The sequence below is a fragment of the Haliotis rubra genome, unplaced genomic scaffold (genome assembly GCF_003918875.1).
Source record: "Haliotis rubra isolate DU_JTF1 unplaced genomic scaffold, ASM391887v1 Scf149, whole genome shotgun sequence".
NCBI lineage: Eukaryota > Metazoa > Mollusca > Gastropoda > Lepetellida > Haliotidae > Haliotis > Haliotis rubra.
This window is the reverse complement of record NW_025765436.1, coordinates 521,087-540,882: the sequence shown is the minus strand read 5'-3', so window position 1 is coordinate 540,882 and position 19,796 is coordinate 521,087. Positions and strand designations below refer to the sequence as shown.

Below are 19,796 nucleotides of genomic sequence, written 5' to 3'. Positions count from 1 at the left end.
CTTTATACTTCCTAATGTTTTGTTGATATCTCACAGGCGCCAGCTTTTATATGTTATGACAGTAAATTAACTGTTTATATAATTTCATTTGTCTATTTCACTACACGTTCTTCTTGGTATCGAGTCACTCTTCTCAGTTCGATACTTAAAAGTCATTATTTAGCGTTGACAGAAATTTAACTGCGATATAGATATGTTGCCGTCGCAGACAAAACTCATTGATTGCGAATGTTATACACAAAAAATGAGAATATATTTACAAAACCCAACATTTCTAGTATAAACAACCTTGACCAGCTATTAAGTTCGTGGTTTCATTCAAGAGAGACAACTCCGTCAATCCTTTTTCATTAGTTTGTGAAGAGTTATCCCCCTTTGTTTACTTGCTAGCAGACGACATTTTCAGTGAACCTCATTATGGATGATTTAGAGAAGAGGAAGTTGATTTTAGAGTATTATAACAAGGACGTCAGATCAGCTAACGTGATTTCTTAGATGCCTAGCAGTTAGAACAATTGAAAAAAATAATTATGAGACAATAAAGGTATAGTTTTTTGATGACGTAACAATTGAATGACGTTCTCCCGTCACTGCGCCATTCTAGTGTGCCCCCTCGTAATCGAATTATTTTACATTACGTCACAATGTAAGCGACGTCACGATGCATGTCAGTTGTCATCGCCTCGTACGGCCTCCTACAGTAAACTACTCCGTTGCATCTCGTTTCTTGGTTTGCAGTTGCTTCACGCAGCTAACATCACTGGTGGAAACATTACGTTTATGTTTTACGACGGTTAAAATGTGTCAATTCGACTCACAAGTTTTCAGCGACACGGTAACGTTCGCAATGTTTACTTTCCCACAATGCAATCGTGGAATGTCGCTTGACTACTCAGCTTCATCAGGATGTACTGATCTAAACTTACGTTGGTAGTAGAAATGCGACGTTCATATTGCCCCATATGGTTTACGTTAATGACAGATGTAATTAAAATAATTCAGAGAAGATATTTAATCCGAACGTAAACCGTCATCAAACTGTTATCATTTGTTTTTCTGGTAACGTTCGTCTTAACGTAGGGGGGCAGACACATCAATAGAACAGCGCACCAGTTAGCCCTGTGCGAGGATTCTTAATTTAGGTCACCGACACCGTCATTTGTTTTCTGCCTTAAATTAATCGTAATTATCCTTAGAAAGTATTAAATTTGGCATCTTAGAAAAGATGTAAAGTTCGTTCTACCCCAATGTGTTTGTAATAAAGTATAGTTTTGCCCTGAACTATTATAACATCAAATCACTCGGACTACCGTCCTCGTGCTTTAATTATAATAGTTCAGGGCTCTCACTTTATTACTAACACCTACGATAGTAAACAGGCCTATTTCCTAATTCCAAGTAGAACAGGCATCCCTTTGTCCACTGTTTATCGTGTTTTGAAAAATATTGGGCAAATGGATATGGCATTGAACACCAGGGAGGCGCAGGTAGGCCCAGAAAATTGATCACTGTCGGTGACAGGAGGCGGCTGGGTATTCTTGTTTCTAAAAACAAACGAAGGAGTTTAGAAAACTTAAGGCTGGATATGACTGACAGAGGAACTGTGACTGTCTGTAAGGAGACTATTCATACTGAGCTGCATGCAATGGGTTGGCAGAAAAGTCGAGGAATTCCATCACCGATCATGAAACCTGAACAAAAGGAGCAAAGGTTGAACTGGTGCTTACAGCATAGAAATTTTAACTGGGACAATGTGATTTTCTCAGATGAAAGTTCTATGTGGCTGTTTCCTAATACATGGAAATCTGGACCAAACAAACTGAAAAACCATTGTATCAGTCCGAAATTTAATGTGTGGGGTGGCATATCTGTGTTAGGGGCAACTCTCCTCTGTGTATTTGAAGGGAATATGAACAGTGAGCGGTACACAGATATTCTCGAGGGACATTTACTTCCATCTGCTCACGTGTTCTATAGAATTTTTTTGATTTTCCAGCAGGACAACGACCCAAAACATCGTTCAAAGCATTCACAGGCCTGGTTTCGGACCCAACATATGACATTATTAGATTGCCCAAGCTATAGCCCTGAACCTAAATCCAGTAAAAAATGTCTGGGGACTTATGAAGGAAAGTGTCAATAAGAAAATCTGACAAATATTGCTGAAATGAATGATATTGGGACAGCATGGACCACAACTTTCTAACTTCTTTGATCAATGGTATGCCCCGCCGCACTGAAGCCTGCATTGCTGCCCATGGTGACTTGACAAAATACTAACTGTTCACCTGTCTTTGAATCTGGAGTTATGTTCTGCGAATATTCACATTAATACGTGAGTAATGAGTGATAAAAATTACAATCTTTAAATTCTCAATAATTTCTGGTTGTACTGTAAGTGTTGCTTGAACGTTGTCCTGAACATCCGTGGACCCTTGAAACCTTGCACGACCATCTGGGTTGTCCAGACGAAACCTGGCCTAATCTGGGAACAGTTAACAGCCCTAGTCTTTTCCCTTGAACTACAGATCTACATCAAGCTAGGCCTGTTACCTTGAAGGGCCATTGGTGGGACATTGCTAGAGGTGGGACGTGTTGTGCTTCCACAAACATTCTGGTTATGCCACAAATCAGTCTCAACCCAGGAACTGTCCGAGCTGTTAATATGGCAGTTTGGTATCGATTCTGACCAACTGTATATGGTCACGTGGCCAGCCATGAGTGTGGCCCTGTCATAGATGGCGTGTAAGAGATGCTGGTGTGTTCAGAGGAACATTGAAATGTCTGGTAACATCATTTTGCGCCATTCCCACCTGCAGCATAATCACTGAGTGGACGTTTTCTGCAAGTCGTGGCAAAAACCATGTGTGTGGATACCAGCGTTCCAGGTGCCAAGTTTTTACTGCAAGAAATAGCCCCTCCCCCAAATGTTGTTGTTGTTCAGTGTATTTAGTTAAGACAGTCCGAAAATATGATGTATCTGCACTTTATGCTCACCCTATAACCTATTTGCAGTGAAAACGTACCGATGAATTTCACAAAAAAGTAAATCAAGTTAAGTGAAATTAAGATTGCGAATCCTCATAAGTTTACCTTGCCAAATGAACATTTAAATCTCAGAAATTTTTTCAACGTATGATAAAAGTTGTTTAACAAACGATCATAGATTCCAATCGCTATTATTGGTTTGTATTACAAGGGGGTCAGCGCAGTAGATGGAACAGTGAAACAAATCCACGTGCGGTACGTGATGAGCGTTAACTTAAACCAACACTACTTGTTCTCGATGTTTCATTTAAAGTGCATACCCCATTGTAATACAAACCAATAACAGCGATTTGAAACTATGATCATTTGTTAAACAACTTTAATCCTAAGTTGAATAAAATTCTGAGATTTGAATGTTCAATTGGCAAGGTAAAATTATGAGGATTCGCAATCTTAATTTCACTTTATTCGATTTACCTTTTTGTTTAGAGTGAAATTTATCCGTACGTTTTCACTGCAAACAGACTATAATTTCCACCGACAATTTACTTGATGTGAAACTAAAACCAGGGATAATCTACAGTCGTTATATAGTCTCCCCGCTAAAACAAACACAGAAATAACATCATTTTTGTTCTGTTTATTACTTGCTTACATGCATGACATTGGTGAAAAGCGCCATGCACGTGTAACGGATAAAATCACATTTTTCAGAATATATTCAGGAAGTAAAAAATCATACATTTATTTCCTGACAGCACTTGACCTGTTTTGAGAGCAAAACGTTCCAACAATCTCACCAGGTACATATATAACCCTGACCCATAACATCCAATGGAAACAATGACATATTGGAGTGTGACTGAACGCGAACGTGAGTATGGGTTTTACACCGACTTTAGAAAATATTCCAGCTATATCACAGCAGGCAACACCAGAAGTGGGCTTCACTCATTATTACCATGTGAGGAATCAAACCCAGACTTTCAGCAAATGCTTCAACCATAGGGCTTCCTCACCAACCCAGACTGTTGAACTCCTGCAGAATGTAATGACTGATGAATACATAGTTACTGTCACAGGATATGTGAAACTTGACTGAATCAAAATGTGGGATGGTTTGATTGATTGTTTGTTGTTTAAGGAAGCACTCAGCAATATTCCAGCTATATGGCGGTGGTCTGTAAATAAGTGAGTCTGGACCAGACAATCCAATGATCAACATCATGAGCATCGATCTACACAAATGGGATACAATGGCATGTGTCAACCATGCCAGCGAGCCTGACCACCCGATCCTGTTAGTCGCCTCTTACAACAAGCATAAACAACAAACAAACAGATTGGCTCTTACACAAATTCAATATGTAGGTGATCCAGTTGATGCATACTGTATATGAAGATAGGAATGTGAATATGGCTCTTGCTGACCTGTCTGTTAACTGGACTGAGGATTTATATAGGTTGGATCATCAGTTAACAACAATTTGAGGAGCCAGTCAAGATCCAATACAAACAATAATCCTTCACACACATTGTATACATTTGTAGTTATATTGTTTGCAGGAGAGGCACTTTAGTCTTGCTGGAAACTATCTGGCCCTTACCATGGTCAACAGAGGTAAATAAGAACAATTTAATTAAGCAAACACACATAAAACAAATTCCTGTTTAAATACTGTGTTAGACTGTCTGGTTATATCTGCTGTCCAGCTGCTAATACAAAGAGCTGACCAATGAAAGATAGCCTCATATTATATACCACAATTAATTATCTGATACTCTCAAGTGCCAAAACTTGGTATTCAACTCCAAGAACTTTTAGCACTGCATTTGATGCATTGCAGCCTTTTCCCTTGGTCTTCTGATAAATGACATGCAACTCAACTAAAACATAATAGGGTATCATTGAAGATTAACTAAATGATGAACTGAACTTGGAACATGTATATTCAAGCTTATCTGCCAGAAGGGAACATACATACCGGTACACTTAAACTGTGTGTATGGTTACGTCATATACAATGAAAGTAATTCTCTTCACAGACACATGCAAATATAGTTGGAATGATCAAATCCAAGTTTTGTACTGATACAACTTGTCTGCTAAATCAGGCCTTCTCTTCAGGCAATCTTGTTCTGGCAATATCATTTGTCACTGTTGACAAATGTTTAGAAATGACTTGGACATACCGGACACCAAACCCATACTCACAGGGATTTGTTGACATGAACACCTATTGGAGATGACAGTGAGCAGTATTCTGCATGAACAAACAAGCTGTGTAGTAACACTTTTACAGTAAATATAAACCTGTAAACAACAAAGAAACAATTCTGGGTTCTGAATAACCAAGTCCTCTCCTAGTTATACAAGGGACTATTCATAATTTATGGCTGGGGGAGTGGTGATGATTTTTATGGAGAAGCATGTACAACGTGAATGACCTCCCCCTAAAAAAAAATATGAACAAAGTAAGTCCCCCCCCTTGCATGTCATGTACAAAACCAATTACCCCCACCCCCTTCCCATAATTTTAAGCATAATTTTTTTATTTATTTTATGTACAAGACTGCTGACCCCCCTAGTACATGTTTACAGAGTTGATGACCCCTCCTACCTCCCAAGAACAAAATGGGTGACCCCCCCTTCAAAATCATCATCAACAACACCCCCATCCCCAAATCCATAACTTATGTACGGTCCCTAATCTTAGTATCCTATAAGTTGAAAATTGAGCAATGTATGGTTTCTTCATACTCTGGTCATGACCTTTACAATGTATAAAACATTAAATTAACAACAATAAATTAACTGTGTGTTAACAAATAACACTGTATCTCTAGATATTATTGACCTTGCTATCCTTTCATCATCCTCAATAATCTCCTGGGTATACGTTACGATCACTCTCCACTATACCCTGGATGCATCCACGGCTTAGCCCTATGATTTATTAACTCCCTTGGCTGGCTTTTTACCCAATCAGGTGTCTACGCTGGGAAGTTGAGCGAACCAATCACAACTCACTTTCGCTTCTTAAATTATCTAACCGTTTAAACTTGGCAACACAATTGATGCAGAGGTACTCTGAAAGAGGTAGAAGGAGTTCTTTCATATATTTTTTGTAAGTTTCAGATCTGTCAATTTGTCTGTAGGATTGACTCTGTAGGAGTGGCACTGCGAACAAACCTTCGCAACTGAGACCGCTATCTTTGTCGACACTGGCAAGACCGGATGTAACGGCAGCTTAGCTGATTGGCTACTGTGAGAATGTGGAGCCAGCAAAGGGAGGTAATATAATTAGTCGGCTGATTTTAATAAATGACATCTACACATTTGTTTGGAAGAGGCTGAAGATTACTTACTGTGAGTGTGGTGAAAATGGAAGGGAGAGAGACTATCACACTGTAATGGTAGGGTTATTTTGGTCTTTTTGTAATTAGGCTTGTTTTAGGGTGGGGACAGGTTATCATATAGGCTAGGCTAGTCAAAAATAACACCTGAAATTTTAGGCCTTCAGTGGGCTGGTCCATTTAGCTCTTGAGGTAAGGACCCATAGGCACAGTGCCTAGTATGCTTCTTCCCCATTGTTATGCAATGAGATGGGCCAGTGCATGAGCATCTCTCATGAGCAGAGGATCAGTCCACTGAACTTTTCTTTGTAGGCATTTATTGGGTAATTTTCAGAGCATAGTTTTTTATTGGGTAAGAGTTATAGGTTAGGGGTATAAAAGGGCAGATTATTTTTCCTCTGCACCTGGGGTTTTACAGAGAAATTCACTCATTGTTTCTGTAGACTAGTGCAAACAGAGTTTTAAGTTTTCTTAAGTTTTAGTTTAAAGAAGAAATAAAAGTTTTTGGTTAGATAATGTTAGGTGAGTTAATGGTTTTTGTTTTATTTTGCAGGGAACATTATTTTGGGGAATTAACCTGGTAATAAAGGGCAATAGTATAGGTATGGTATTTAATAGGGTTTTCACTTTCACAGGATCCTTGGAGGCATTATTATTTTTGTTGTTTATTTAACTTAGTTTATTGTTGATTTTATGATATATATTAATTGAGTTGGAAATAAATTTATTTGGTTTGCAAAATCTTGTGTTTGGTTGTCATTATGACTTTAAACCCCTGAATCCTCCGGACCTGAGGACCGGAAACAGCATCCTCCTGTTACAACACAGTAAATCACAGAAACAGAAGACTACAAAGTTTAATCATGCTAATCAGTCTCATCATTCTACTCCATCGGGTTCAGGGAACAATGCTGAACAGAATTTATCAGCTGATGGTCATTCTGGTGACACAGGAGCAAATCAACAGAATCTTACAGACACATCCACAGATTCACCGGATCAGTCACAATCTAACACCAGTGAGAAAGATGATATCCCATCAAGTTTGCCTAGTGGCAAAAGCTCACATACTGAACAACAGTCATCGGCAGTTGAGAAGCCAGGCCTTTCACAACGGAACCAGCCATTTGATACATGGATAGGAGGTCTAGTTGAGTTTACAGAGACAGAGTTGCCTTCAAATTTGAATAATATGTTCATTGCTGAGGCTCTATTTAAGTTGGAAGCCAGCAAAGACATTCCAGCTGTGACCCTGGGGATGTTTGATGGAAACCCTCTGGAGTATATGAACTTTATTGAGAAGTTCAAAATTCCTATTCATAATAAACCTCATCTGTCAGATGATATGAGGATGATGTAGCTGAGAATGCATGTATCAGGTGATGCAGAGAGGGCTATATCTGGACTCGGTTCAAGTGGAACAATGTATGCCACAGCCTTGCAACCCTACAATGCATAAAGTACTATGCAGATGTGAATGCCAATGATAATCTATGGAAGATTGTGATCCGGCTGCCATCACACCTCCTAGGGAAGTGGAAATTTATTGCTACAGATCTTAGAGAGAAGGGTGAAGTGCCTTCAGTGACTCATATTAGTGACTTTGTCAGAAAAAGGATCAAAGTTGAGTTTGATCCTGATTATGGTGACATTGAAAAGGGCAAGACAGATTGGAAATTAAATTTTCCAAACCCTAGGGATAGAAAAAGGGATGTATATTCACAGCAGCAAATTAAGAGAGCACCAAAGTGTTACATGTGTGAAGACGAACACCGAGTTTCTGAGTGTCGGAAATTTGTTAATTCATCTGTATCAGAACGTGTCCAAAAGGTCAAGGATCTCAGACTATGTTTCAGTTGTCTGGTGAGAGGACACTTAGCTAGAGAGTGCAAGTCAAGGAAACAGTGTGTTACAAATGGCTGCAAAAGGACTCACCATAAACTGCTCCACATGGATCCACCAATAGCAAGCTCAGTCACGATACCTCTGGATTGTGATAGCATATTACCAGTAGTGAGAGTAATGTTCAAAGCACAGAATGGCAGAACACGAGAAGGGAATGTCTTAGTGGATGGTGGTGCAGGGACCACAGTCATAAGAAAGGATTTTGCAAAGGCTCTTGGACTCCAAGGCAAACCCAAAAGAGACTTTATTTGTCATTATAGTCCATTTGGCTCAAAAGCGGACCGAAGAATTGCAATCTAACTGGAAAACTAATAAACATATAATACTCAATGAAACGCTGATCATAATCAAAACATCAGACCAACTCTGTGATTTGTTTGCAGAAATTTATGTTCTAAAATTAAAAAATTTGTTTAACAAACTATCATTAAATTTTGACACAGTTCACTATTTGTTACGAGGGAGGAGTGCAGAGAAAGGGACAGCCACGTGTTAGAGAGGCATGTGCACAAGTGCCGACAAAGTGATTCATTAACCTATGCTGTGCCGTCTGCATTCTATCGCACACCTTGAATTAATGCAAGCATCTTGTGTCAAGCAGGGAGATAGATATGAGATAGGTATTCCATGGAAAAGGGATCCATCATCATTGCCAAACAACCACTTTCTTGCCGAGAAGCGCCTCTGTTCTCTGGAACGCAGTCTCCAGAAAGACGAAGCAAAGGCGAAGATGTACAATGACGCCATTCATGAATATGAACAGAATGACTGGGCTGAGAAAGTTGATATGAGTAAATCACATTGTGATCAGGGACCTGGTGAGTGTATTATCTTGAATGTTGAAGTTTCAGAGACGGTCAGGATGCACTCTTCAGGTACAAATATCAGTCTTACAATATATCCATTTTTGTGGCAGTGTACTATACTATTTTCACATTATTTTTGCAATTACAGGAATGTTCAATTATTTGGTCACGTGCAAAAGTGTATCCTATTTTCGTGGTAATGGTGCGCTCTGATACATTGTGTTTTGTAACTATATGGCAGATTTCTGTTATAATGTCAGGATTTTAGAGTCAGTTTGTAGTTTTAGAATCAATATAAAGTCAACATGCTCAGTGTTAATTCATGGAATTTACTATATGTAGTTTTGCTAGACTTTTTCGTGAAACTAGGGAGCAGTCATTGCATGACAGTGTCATGTATTGTGAACTTATTGCTGCAGTTTCATTATAATGGGATATTTATAAATGTTGTTTCATGATAATAAGTGCTAGATACAAGTTGATACATTGTATCATTCTGTTATTTCAGAACCTGGAAGTAAACATCGTTGTTAGAAGAATATCTCGACCAGTGTTTTATGGTTCTTTCTATATAATTCCTACCAGGCCAAGCCGTGGATGCATCCAGGATATAGTGGAGAGTGATCGTAACGTATACCCTGGAGATTATCGAGGATGTCCTTTCATGGAAATCAGCATTTAAATACATATTTCATATCAGTTATATATAACATTGGTTATCACATATATATTTCACATGTATATATATATATATATGTTAATATATGTTATTTCATTATACTTCAATAGACTTGCAAAAATTAAACATTGAGCACAATAACACCGGTAGTATTTGGTGGATATTCTCTTGCTGGTTAAAGAGATACCAGAAAACAAAAACAAAAACATAACAGGGTTTAAGTCACTACAGTCACCTCAAATATCTCATCAGCCAAAGTATTGTTCCAAAAACAATCTGACTTATGTGAACTTTGTGTGTGTTAGAAGTCCTCCATTATCATCTGCATATTGCACGGGTGGACAAAATGTCACAAAGCCAAAATTCATTATGAAGAAATCTGTCACTCAGCAGAGCACTCATACTCAGTTACAGGAGCTACACCACAATAACAATGTCATTTACAGCTTTCCTCAACTCAAGTGAGGATACAGCCTTTTGGAAATGAAGGGATGTATTTTCTCACCCGGTAACAAAAAAATCACTTTGGTAGTCTTGTTATGTTACTTGAAAACATATCATGAGTGATATATAGTGTTGAAGTTAGTTTCAATTTGTAATCCTAATCAAATATGAAACTTCCAATTCAACAAATAGATGTGGTCCATCCCACCACCCCTTGTGTATGCAACAGTAAACCAACATGTCAGGCTAGTGGCATTTAAGCCAACTCACCAGGTGAAATTCTCCCGTGTCAAACTCACTCACTCCCTCACTGAGTCAAACCTATGTTTTTCAGGGGATCGGCTGCAGCTTCCTTCTTCCTCATGTCTTTCATGTATCCCAGAACCTCCAGGTTCTTCACGTACCTCACTTCCTGCGTGGGATGCTTCTTCTTCACGTGTTTGCGGGTATTGCCGCCTGTCGCACATGTGAACGGGCAGTAGGGACACTGGAACGGCTTCAGCCCCTTAAACATGTGCTGAATGGATATATGCTCTTGAAGCCGCTTTGACGTCTTGGTGATATATGGACACTGGTTGCAGGAGTACTTCGCTTCAGAGTGCAGCCACTCTTTGTGGCTACGCAGAGTGTCACAGTTGACAAAGGTCTTCCCGCACTCGTCACATGCATAGTTTCGAGTATTTGTATGTTTGTTGACGTGGGCCTTGAGTCTGCTCTTCATCAGCGTCTTGTAGTCACAGAAAGGACAGGCGAACTCCTTCCTCTTGTCGAAGTCAGCCCTGACGCCATGAATTCTGAACAGGTGAACTGGAATACAATACCATCCTTTGTAACAGCTGACATTCTCATTGCACTGACCACGCTCACTCCAATTAGACAATTGTAACACTTATGCTTTAAAACAGAATTAAAAGTCATAGCACTGAGATCGCTTCGTACAACAGCACCCTGGGCCCTGTTCCACAAAGACAATCGTAACTCACACTTTAATATAGACCTTAGACAGTCATAGCACAAGATCAATTTGCACAATAGCTTCATGGAACCCATTCCGCTAAGACAGTCACAGTGCTAAGATCACTTTGTGAAACAGAGGCCTTAATAATCTACATTAGTCCAGAGACAGTTCCTCTAACATTACTGCTACAGCTCCCAAACATGAGGGCTGGTAGAATTTCAAGCTTTCCAGATTGTGTCGTTATATGTCACCTAACCCAAGGGGTTTCTTGGTAAGAGTATATCACCAGAGCAACCTTTGTTTGATGTTTGATTAGTGAGTGAGTGAGTGAATGAATGAGTATGGTTTTACGCTGCTTTTAGCAATATTCCAGCATATATCATGGGGGACACAGGAAATGGGCTTCACAAATTGTACCCATGTGGGGAAATGAACGCAGGTCTATGCTGTGACAAGCAAATGCTTTAACCACTAGGCTACTCCACTTCCCCTGACGTTAAGAAGCAATGGGGTGGTCAGACTCAGTGAGTGAGTGAGTGAGTTTGGTTTTACGCCCTCTTTTCGCAATATTCCAGCAATATCACAGCGGGGGACACCAGAAATGAGCTTCACACATTTTACCCATGTGGGGAATCGAACCTGGGTCTTCGGTGTGACGAGCGAACGCTTTAACCACTAGGCTACCCTACCGCCCCCAGACTCAGTGACTTGGTGAAGTGTTAAATAACAACTACATGTCAATTATGTTAGTTATGGTTTCAGGTTAAGTATTTTCTGTTTCTGCCCAATTAATATTTATACACAGGCTGGATTGTGAAGTTACACAGAAGCAGACATGATGATCTGATATCCACATTAAATATAGGTCTAGATGTAATTAATGACATCTGAAACCACTAACATTAATAATTAATCCAAGACAAGTGAAATACATGTCCAATTAGTGTAAGTGAGAGTTTGTACATGTTTGATGCCTGCACATAACAAGTAAATAAAGAGATGTAAAGATATACAGGTACAGTAGTTGAAAAGGAAACATTGGTTATCATTGAGAGTGTTTTTGTAAGGGAGCGGTGGGGTAGCCTAGTGGTTAAAGCATTCACTTGTCATGACGAAGACCCTGGTTCAATTCCCCACATGGGTACAATGTGTGAAGCCCATTTCTGGTGTCCCCCACCGTGATATTCCTGGAATATTGCTAACATCGGCGTAAAACTAAACTCACTCCCCCTTATCAGTTTTTGTATGCTAGGTTTTTTTCAATTTGTCATACATATTTCTACGCAAACATTTGAAATTTCACCAAAGACAAATCAAAACCAAGTACACCTGGTAACTGGATGCAAAATAATTAGACAAACTATGAAGTAAACATCACTGCATGAAATATGACCTTACTGGCAAACTGGGCCTTGACATTGGTGCCATAGGGACAGTGTGTGCACTTGAACTCTTTCTCTGTCACATGCTTGTTAACGATGTGTGACTGAAGGTTGTGGTAGTCGCCAAATGAGTGGCCACACATCTGACACAGGTAGGGTCGGATGCCCAGGTGGACTTTGTTGATGTGGCGTTGAAGGGTTCTGGAACCAAACCATCAGCATTACACATTACGTACTCATGGATATATATGTACCTACTCAAGCAGATATTTCAGCCCCTCGTCTGCAGACAAAGTCATTAAAATTTCCAAATTGGAATTAAAAAGTCCTTTTTTATCTTATTACAGTAATAACATACCAATAATAATAATAATAATAATGTCATGGCTTAGACATCCATACTGTCAACAAATACAACATTAATATACAAGTCTCTGGTTGCAATATTACATAAATTGTTATGAATAAAGTTTCTAAGTTTCTAATCAAGGTATATCTTTGCTTTTGAATAATGGAACTCAAACCACACAAGAAATAAAAAAGAACTCTGATACATCACATAGGTATGAAAAATTAGAATCCAAATGAAACAAAGAACAGTGTTTCCCCAATAATAAATGACAACATTCACAGTTAGATCAGTTTATACCATTGAGTAGGACAGAAACACAAATTATTATATTATTATATGATATTTATATAGCGCACATATCCAGGCAACTAGTGCTTGCTCAAGGCGCTGGTATTTTTTCCCTCGATCATTGGATGTCAGTCTCAACGGCACATCGTGTTATCAATCTCAACTCCCTGGGGAGCATACAACTCTTGCAGCCACTAGGCGCACCGAGTTATTGTGGCCTTCTCATCCTAACGAGGTACCCATTCACAGCTGGGTGGACTGGGACACATAGTCACAGTACTTTGTCCAAGTTCACTGCATGTGGCTGTACCCGCAACTTGGTGTTTGCATGTATTCATGTGGCCACCATCTGGTCATATACCAACGGATTCGTGGGTTCTTTTAAGTGCACAGGGATGTGTACTGTACACTAGGGGTTGTGACAACACTGAAAGAGTCTGCACACAAAGTTGACTCTGAGGTTTTTTTACACCCGGTCACAGGTGGGCTCAATCCCGACACCTCAAGCTCGCTGGATCACTAGCCTGGCACCTTAGCCAGCTCGCCCACCTCGCCCCATGCAAATGCAATGCACAGCATAAAAATGAGTTGTACAACACATTTACATATTACCTTAATACTAGTACACCCAACGTGCGAAATTATATACATGTTGCAACTACAGCAGACCTTGCAGACATCGCCATTGTGGCAGAGCGACATTTGGAAGATTATTGTTGTGTGTAATTAAGGTGCTTGAAATCAGACAAATCTGAAAGCTCGGGGGGTTCAAATCTAGTGCTCAATTTTTGGACTGACTGAAAGACAACAGTGATGAGCTTACAAAAAGCCTGGAAACTTACGCTGTTGTCTTGAGCTTGATACTGCAGTACTGACAGTCATACCGTTTGTCTGTATGGACATTGCGGTGTGCGTCAAGGTTCGACTTGGAACAGGTCTCGAAACTACAGTCCTCAACAGGACACTTATACCTCTGCAACAAGAAATATTTACTGCATTTTGTTACAGATATAGGCATCAGGCTGTGTTGAAAGGCAACATGACTTACATAGCAGTGACACACATATAAAAGGCATTGTATGTTCATGACACACTTCAAGCTATCAAAAAGACTGGTGGTATTTTCATGCATACATAATTTGGTTATGCATTTCATTTTCAAATTGTTGGAAACATTTGGATTTGTTGGCATTGTTATTACTTGGCTTTAGTAATGGATCTTCAAAAAAATATAAAGTTAAAAATCGACAGGTAGCTAGATAACAATAAGAGAAACCTAGAAGCCTCCAAACCATTCTCTAATTCCTACATAGCCTAGTTCGGTACTGTATGGATAAGGCAATTGTTTTGGATTGATTTAGAAGACATTTTCTGAAAAAATTCATATCTATTACTTTCATCATGTTCATTTTTATAACTTTTAAACACTCTTCAAGTCCCTGGAATATTCCCCAACATTCCTTGTTCCAGGAAATATAGGAAAAGAGTACCCTTACACAGTGTATGAAATAAGGCCCGTTCGACCGCCCAAGATGGGTTAGATTTCTAACGGACGGTCTAGATTTACAGCTAGTCAGCCTGATGGTCTGGTAAAAATTTGAGATGTTCCATACATCTTGCTTGGTGTCTGGTCTGGTTAAATCCATTTTGGGCTGGTAACATTTTCTAGTTACCATACACTGCCTTACATAATCAAAGATGAAGCAGTGACCAATAAAATGATGCATGCTACCATGGTAACAAAACTTCCAGCCCCACCCACTGAATATAAAATGGTGTGTCCCAACTCATCCTCGATGTCCTACCTTGATGTCATGGTCAATTCCGTGTTTCCACTGCTCGTGCACCTTCTGATGGAAACCCTTAGGAAATCTCTTGCCACAGACCGAGCACACAAACCTCATCCTCTCGGGGAACAGGTGTTTGCGAGCAATGTGATTGTCCATCACACACTTCAAGTAGAAGGTAAAGTTACAGTGAGGGCACTTGTGTTCCACCGCTGGGTGGGCCTCCTTCACATGGCGCTCAACAGTCTTTGTCATCTTGTGGGAGAAGTCACAGCCCTCAACATCACAGCAAACCAGGAAAGACTTGTGCATGCTTATCTGACAGGGAATGTCATAAGTATTACATAGCTTACAGATATGACAACTTTGGCTCTTGATAATCAAATCACATCTTCAAACATCAATGGTAAATACTTAGCATAATTTGTTTTACAAGAAGCTCATTTTCATGACAGAAATTAAGTTCTTCCAATATTGTAACTCCCTTTTCACAGTGATTCATAAATGTTGAGAGGAGTAATGCAAACAAAACTGCATAGACTTTAAAATCTCGCACAGACAAAAGAGGCATTGGGCATCATATGCACACTGTATGTTTATTTTAGAGAAAGCAGGTTAGAGTTACCTGCCCTTGATATAAAATTTGGGAAATATGAAAGCTCGATACAGTGAGTTGTAAATGATACTGGATGGGGCTTGAATTCCATACTTTTGTGTTTGACCTCACTTTGACTTTGACAAGGGTCTGTCATAACAGCCTTTGTACAACAAAACAAGCACCTATTGCCAGTAAAACAAGCACTTGATGTGACAGGATTAGTACAAGCACCTATCATGGGAACTAGTCCCAGTAAAACGTACCTGTTCTGGTGTTAGCTGATGAACATTCTCCAGATGGACTTTTAAGGAATACCTGGATGACAAAACAGATCCACAATCTGCACACTTTGGACCACTAAAAGGACTTGGCATTGCTTTCGTAGCTTTACTCCTTGGTCGTGAACTTGATTGTGGTAATTCTAATTTCGTATTAACTAATTTGTTCATATTTTGCTTCATCTGAATCCTCAATAAGGTGGATTCTTGATTCATAGTGAGCAAGATCTTGGCCCTATTTGCCATTTGGCAAATGGACTTATTTCTGATATGTTTTTTGAGCACATGGTTCCTACAGATACTAATTAAACTGAACTCCTTGCCACAAACATTACACAAGTGCAATTTAGGGCTTGAGGTTGAAGTAGTCGGAGAGTCATTGCCACTTTGCTCAATATCTACTCTCACTGGGTGTGAAGATATGAAGTTGGAACTACAAATAAATGGATAATATTTCTTGTGAATCCATCTTGCTACCATCCTACAGGAGAGGAAGCTTGATCTTTTCATCTTGGGAATATTCAAAATGTGTGACATTGTTTTCGTGTGTTTGTTCATTGTCTTTCTTTTAAGGGAATGTGACTTGGATTTTCTTTTTCCTCTGGATTTAGATGGCTTGAATGTGTAATCGCTGTCATTGTCATCATCATCAACAAAGTCTACATCCTCTTTTCCAAAATTGATAGAAAATCCGGAAAATTCTTCATCAGAGTCCACTACTGTTCTAGAAGAGGGGTCAGTAAGAGAGCAACGTTGCAAACCCTGTGATTCTGTGGACACACATTCACTTTCACCTTGTGCGCTTTCTGATGGTTTGAATTTGGTTTCCAGTGTCTCTGTACCATGCTGCAGAGCGTCATGATTATGACTGGACCAATCTTTAGATCCCTCCATTTCACCAGTATGTGCCTGCTTGTGTCTGACAAAGGCGGACATAGATACTTTCAGTAACTCATCAACCTGGTCATAATCTTGGGACGTTATGCTGTACCCTGTGATCTGCTGTAGATCCTTCTGGTCAGCTTCTGAACAGCCTCGAAGTCCAGATTTACCCAGTGATTGGCCTCTTGGTCGTGACTTGCGTCTTGCAGTACTTTGTGGGGAAATCACTTCCTGCTTCACAGCAGGTTCTGGTTGATCAAGAGTCTCCATGCTCACCCCAAGGAGTTCCCTGTTGTCATCAATAAGTTGGACAATGTCCTGCAGCTTAAGAAGCTTGGCTGCTTTCCAGATCTTCCCTTGATTCTCTGGGCCTATTGCAAATTCTCCCTTGTAAATGTAATCCAGCAATATGGAAAGGATACAAGCTTCGACATCTGAAAAATATACAGAAAAGCGTTAGGCCATGTTACATATGGCCTTTTGTATTTGTTGGTTTTCTGACTACGCTTATGTGTGTATGTGTGTGTGTGTGTGTGTGTGTGTGTGTGCACTAGTTTGAACTAGAGCTGGTCACCTGAAACTACAAGTCACAGTTTCACATCGACTCCCTACTGTGATATTTTATACTGACTGAAAGATGCACAGTCTCCTTAATGCTGAGTACCAGACAGGGTAATAACAAGTACCATCTTTTGTTATACTTTGGTATAATAGCGGATTAAACAACCAACCTTTACGCTCTACAGGTAGACTCTGTCCATTGCACTGTGGAGGCTCATAAGTATGCTAACTCCTCAAAACTTTCAGCTTTGTACTGGCTTTGACTTTTCTGATGAGGTAGCTAAGTTCACTGTGGATGATGGAGGTGGTGGGGAGTCTAGTGGTTAAAGTGTTCACTCGTCATGTCAAAGACCCAGGTTCGAGTCCCCACATGGGTACAATGTGTGACGCCCATTTCTGGTTTTCCCAACCGTGATGTGGCTGGAATATTGCTGACAGCGGCATAAAACTAAACTCACTCACTACTATGTATGGACGAACTGATAAGTCAACTTTCTTTGATGTGAGCAAAAACCTGACCCTGGTAGTAACAATTTCCAGTTTACCCTACTAATTTGCTGGATTCCAAATGTCATGAGATCATAACTACAGCATTATGTTTTTGAGATATAATACCTAAGTTGACAACTTCTGTGGATGAACGAGAACCAATGGGTCCTTTCTTGAGGGATGCAAACTGTCTGAAATAGTCAGAATACAATGCCAACACAAGCCTGTGTGTGCGGAATAGTGTTCCATCTGAGCTGCAAAGGTGGAGGTCACAAAACGATTTTTTCCGGAACAAGTTCAGAAGTCTATTTTTTTGTGTGATCGGATGCCGGACATCTCTCAGTATCTGCATTGTGGTGGAATGGTTAGCACCCCTTGGTTCATTCAACAAGGTATACCTGAAAACAAATTAAACTAAGCATTGTGTATTCAAAAATTACAATTTAATTCAGTACATGTGGTTGAACATTGTGCTCGATTTATGTTAAAATTTAAATATCCAGACATATCTTGTTCCAGTTCAATTTCTAAATAATTCCTTTGTTTGTTGTTTAACACTGCACTCGGCAGTATTCTAGCCATATGGCTGCAGTCTGCAAATAATCAAGTCTAGACCACACAATCCAGTGATCAACATCATGAACATTGATCCACGCAAGAGTAAGAAGTAACTGATTGCTCTATCTACTTTTCTCAAAAGATATTACAAATGTCCAAGACCCATAGAATGAGGACAATCACTGGTAGACATAAATTGAATTAATACCATTTCAATTTATCTATGACATGACAGAGTGATAAATATTAATCATTGTTGTTAAGATTCAACAGAGACCATAAAATATTTATATCATGATCTGCGATTATAAAAAATATACAGCACCGAAAGAAAACAAATATGATTTGTCTGTGAATTTCCAAAATTTACTGAAATGATGAAGATATTAATTTTGTAAAAAATATTAAACTATATGTTATTCATGACTTGACTTAAAATGTTTTCTACTCAGAAATTATTTTCATGATAAAATAACATTAGAAAACATCATTCACAGATTTGACATTACACTTGTCCTGTCCACACAGCATTTATACTCTCTCAGTAGTGTTACACGCGTGCTACAGTACCATGCACATATATCTACACTTCATGGAAACTGCATATGGGTGACCTACTTCGGTGCACTTCGTTGAACATGTATTGAGAATGATGTAATTCCGCTGGGAAGTCTCAAAATATTTATGAAACATCAACAGATATAAGCGCACACACCTTACGTGGAGAATACCCGTATGTGCTTACATGTCGCATGAATTATGTATAAAGAATAATGAAGTGAAAAGGTACAGTCCACGTTCGATGTTAGATCGTCGCCGCAAGTGACGTAATGGTGTTTTCGTAATATAAACCACTTCATTTTATTTTAGGAGATATAATATCGCCAAACAAACTAACTTTATTAGTCATAAAAATATTTTAATTATATGTCTGCATGTTGATGTTAAGATTTCATAGCCACAGCACAAATGCACGCCTCTAACGTTACACTGGTGTTGTTGCCGTAATGCGCTGCCGATTTCATATAAACAGACAGACTCCCGTCTCACATGGACCAATGTGCTACTCTCTGTACGACAAAATACAGTGTTTTCTTATTCCATTATGTATTTTGCCGTCTGGTTTGACTAACGGCCTTGTTTAAGGTTGTACGTTATGCGATCAGTTAACTTCGCATAGGAAGATAAACTAAACTGAAAAATGTATTCGCTTACAATCACCACGGTGAGTCTGCCAGGTCGCTAAAACGACACGTGAGATTGGAAATAAAAGGATATTTGCCAAATGTACTATTTTTTCTGATTTTGTTTATCGCTTTATAGGTTTTAAAGTGGGAATTAGCTCGTACCTTGGCATATTGACTTTCAAAATGGTGTTATAATTACTTCCTTCGTGAAAACAAAAACATAAAGACTGCTGGTCGACCTCTACGATTTGTTTGTTTATTTTATAACGCCGCACTCAGCAATACTCCTGCTTTAGG

At 39.3% G+C, this 19,796-nt stretch overlaps 1 protein-coding gene across 1 annotated transcript; it reads right to left on the bottom strand.

Moving 5' to 3' along the window:
* Positions 1–10,272: 10,272 nt before the first annotated feature.
* LOC124269984 (zinc finger protein 43-like) lies at positions 10,273–19,122 on the bottom strand. The gene is made up of 7 exons (XM_046704992.1): positions 19,028–19,122; positions 17,881–18,152; positions 15,808–17,138; positions 14,965–15,264; positions 14,002–14,132; positions 12,536–12,720; positions 10,273–10,986 (listed from the first exon to the last, which is right to left on the bottom strand). Exons 2-7 carry the CDS (start codon positions 18,104–18,106, stop codon positions 10,487–10,489), a joined length of 2,673 nt encoding a protein of 890 aa, XP_046560948.1. The 5' UTR covers positions 18,107–18,152; positions 19,028–19,122; the 3' UTR covers positions 10,273–10,486.
* Between the last annotated feature and the right edge of the window lie 674 nt (positions 19,123–19,796).

Coding starts and splice junctions, on each gene's coding strand:
- LOC124269984 (XM_046704992.1), bottom strand. CDS start 18,106: ATGCAGATACTGAGAGATGTCCGGCATCCGATCACACAAAAAAATAGA. Junction 17,139..17,880: donor CACAGAAGTTGTCAACTTAG/GTATTATATCTC, acceptor TATATTTTTCAG/ATGTCGAAGCTTGTATCCTT. Junction 10,987..12,535: donor TGTCAAGGCCCAGTTTGCCA/GTAAGGTCATAT, acceptor ATTGTATTCCAG/TTCACCTGTTCAGAATTCAT.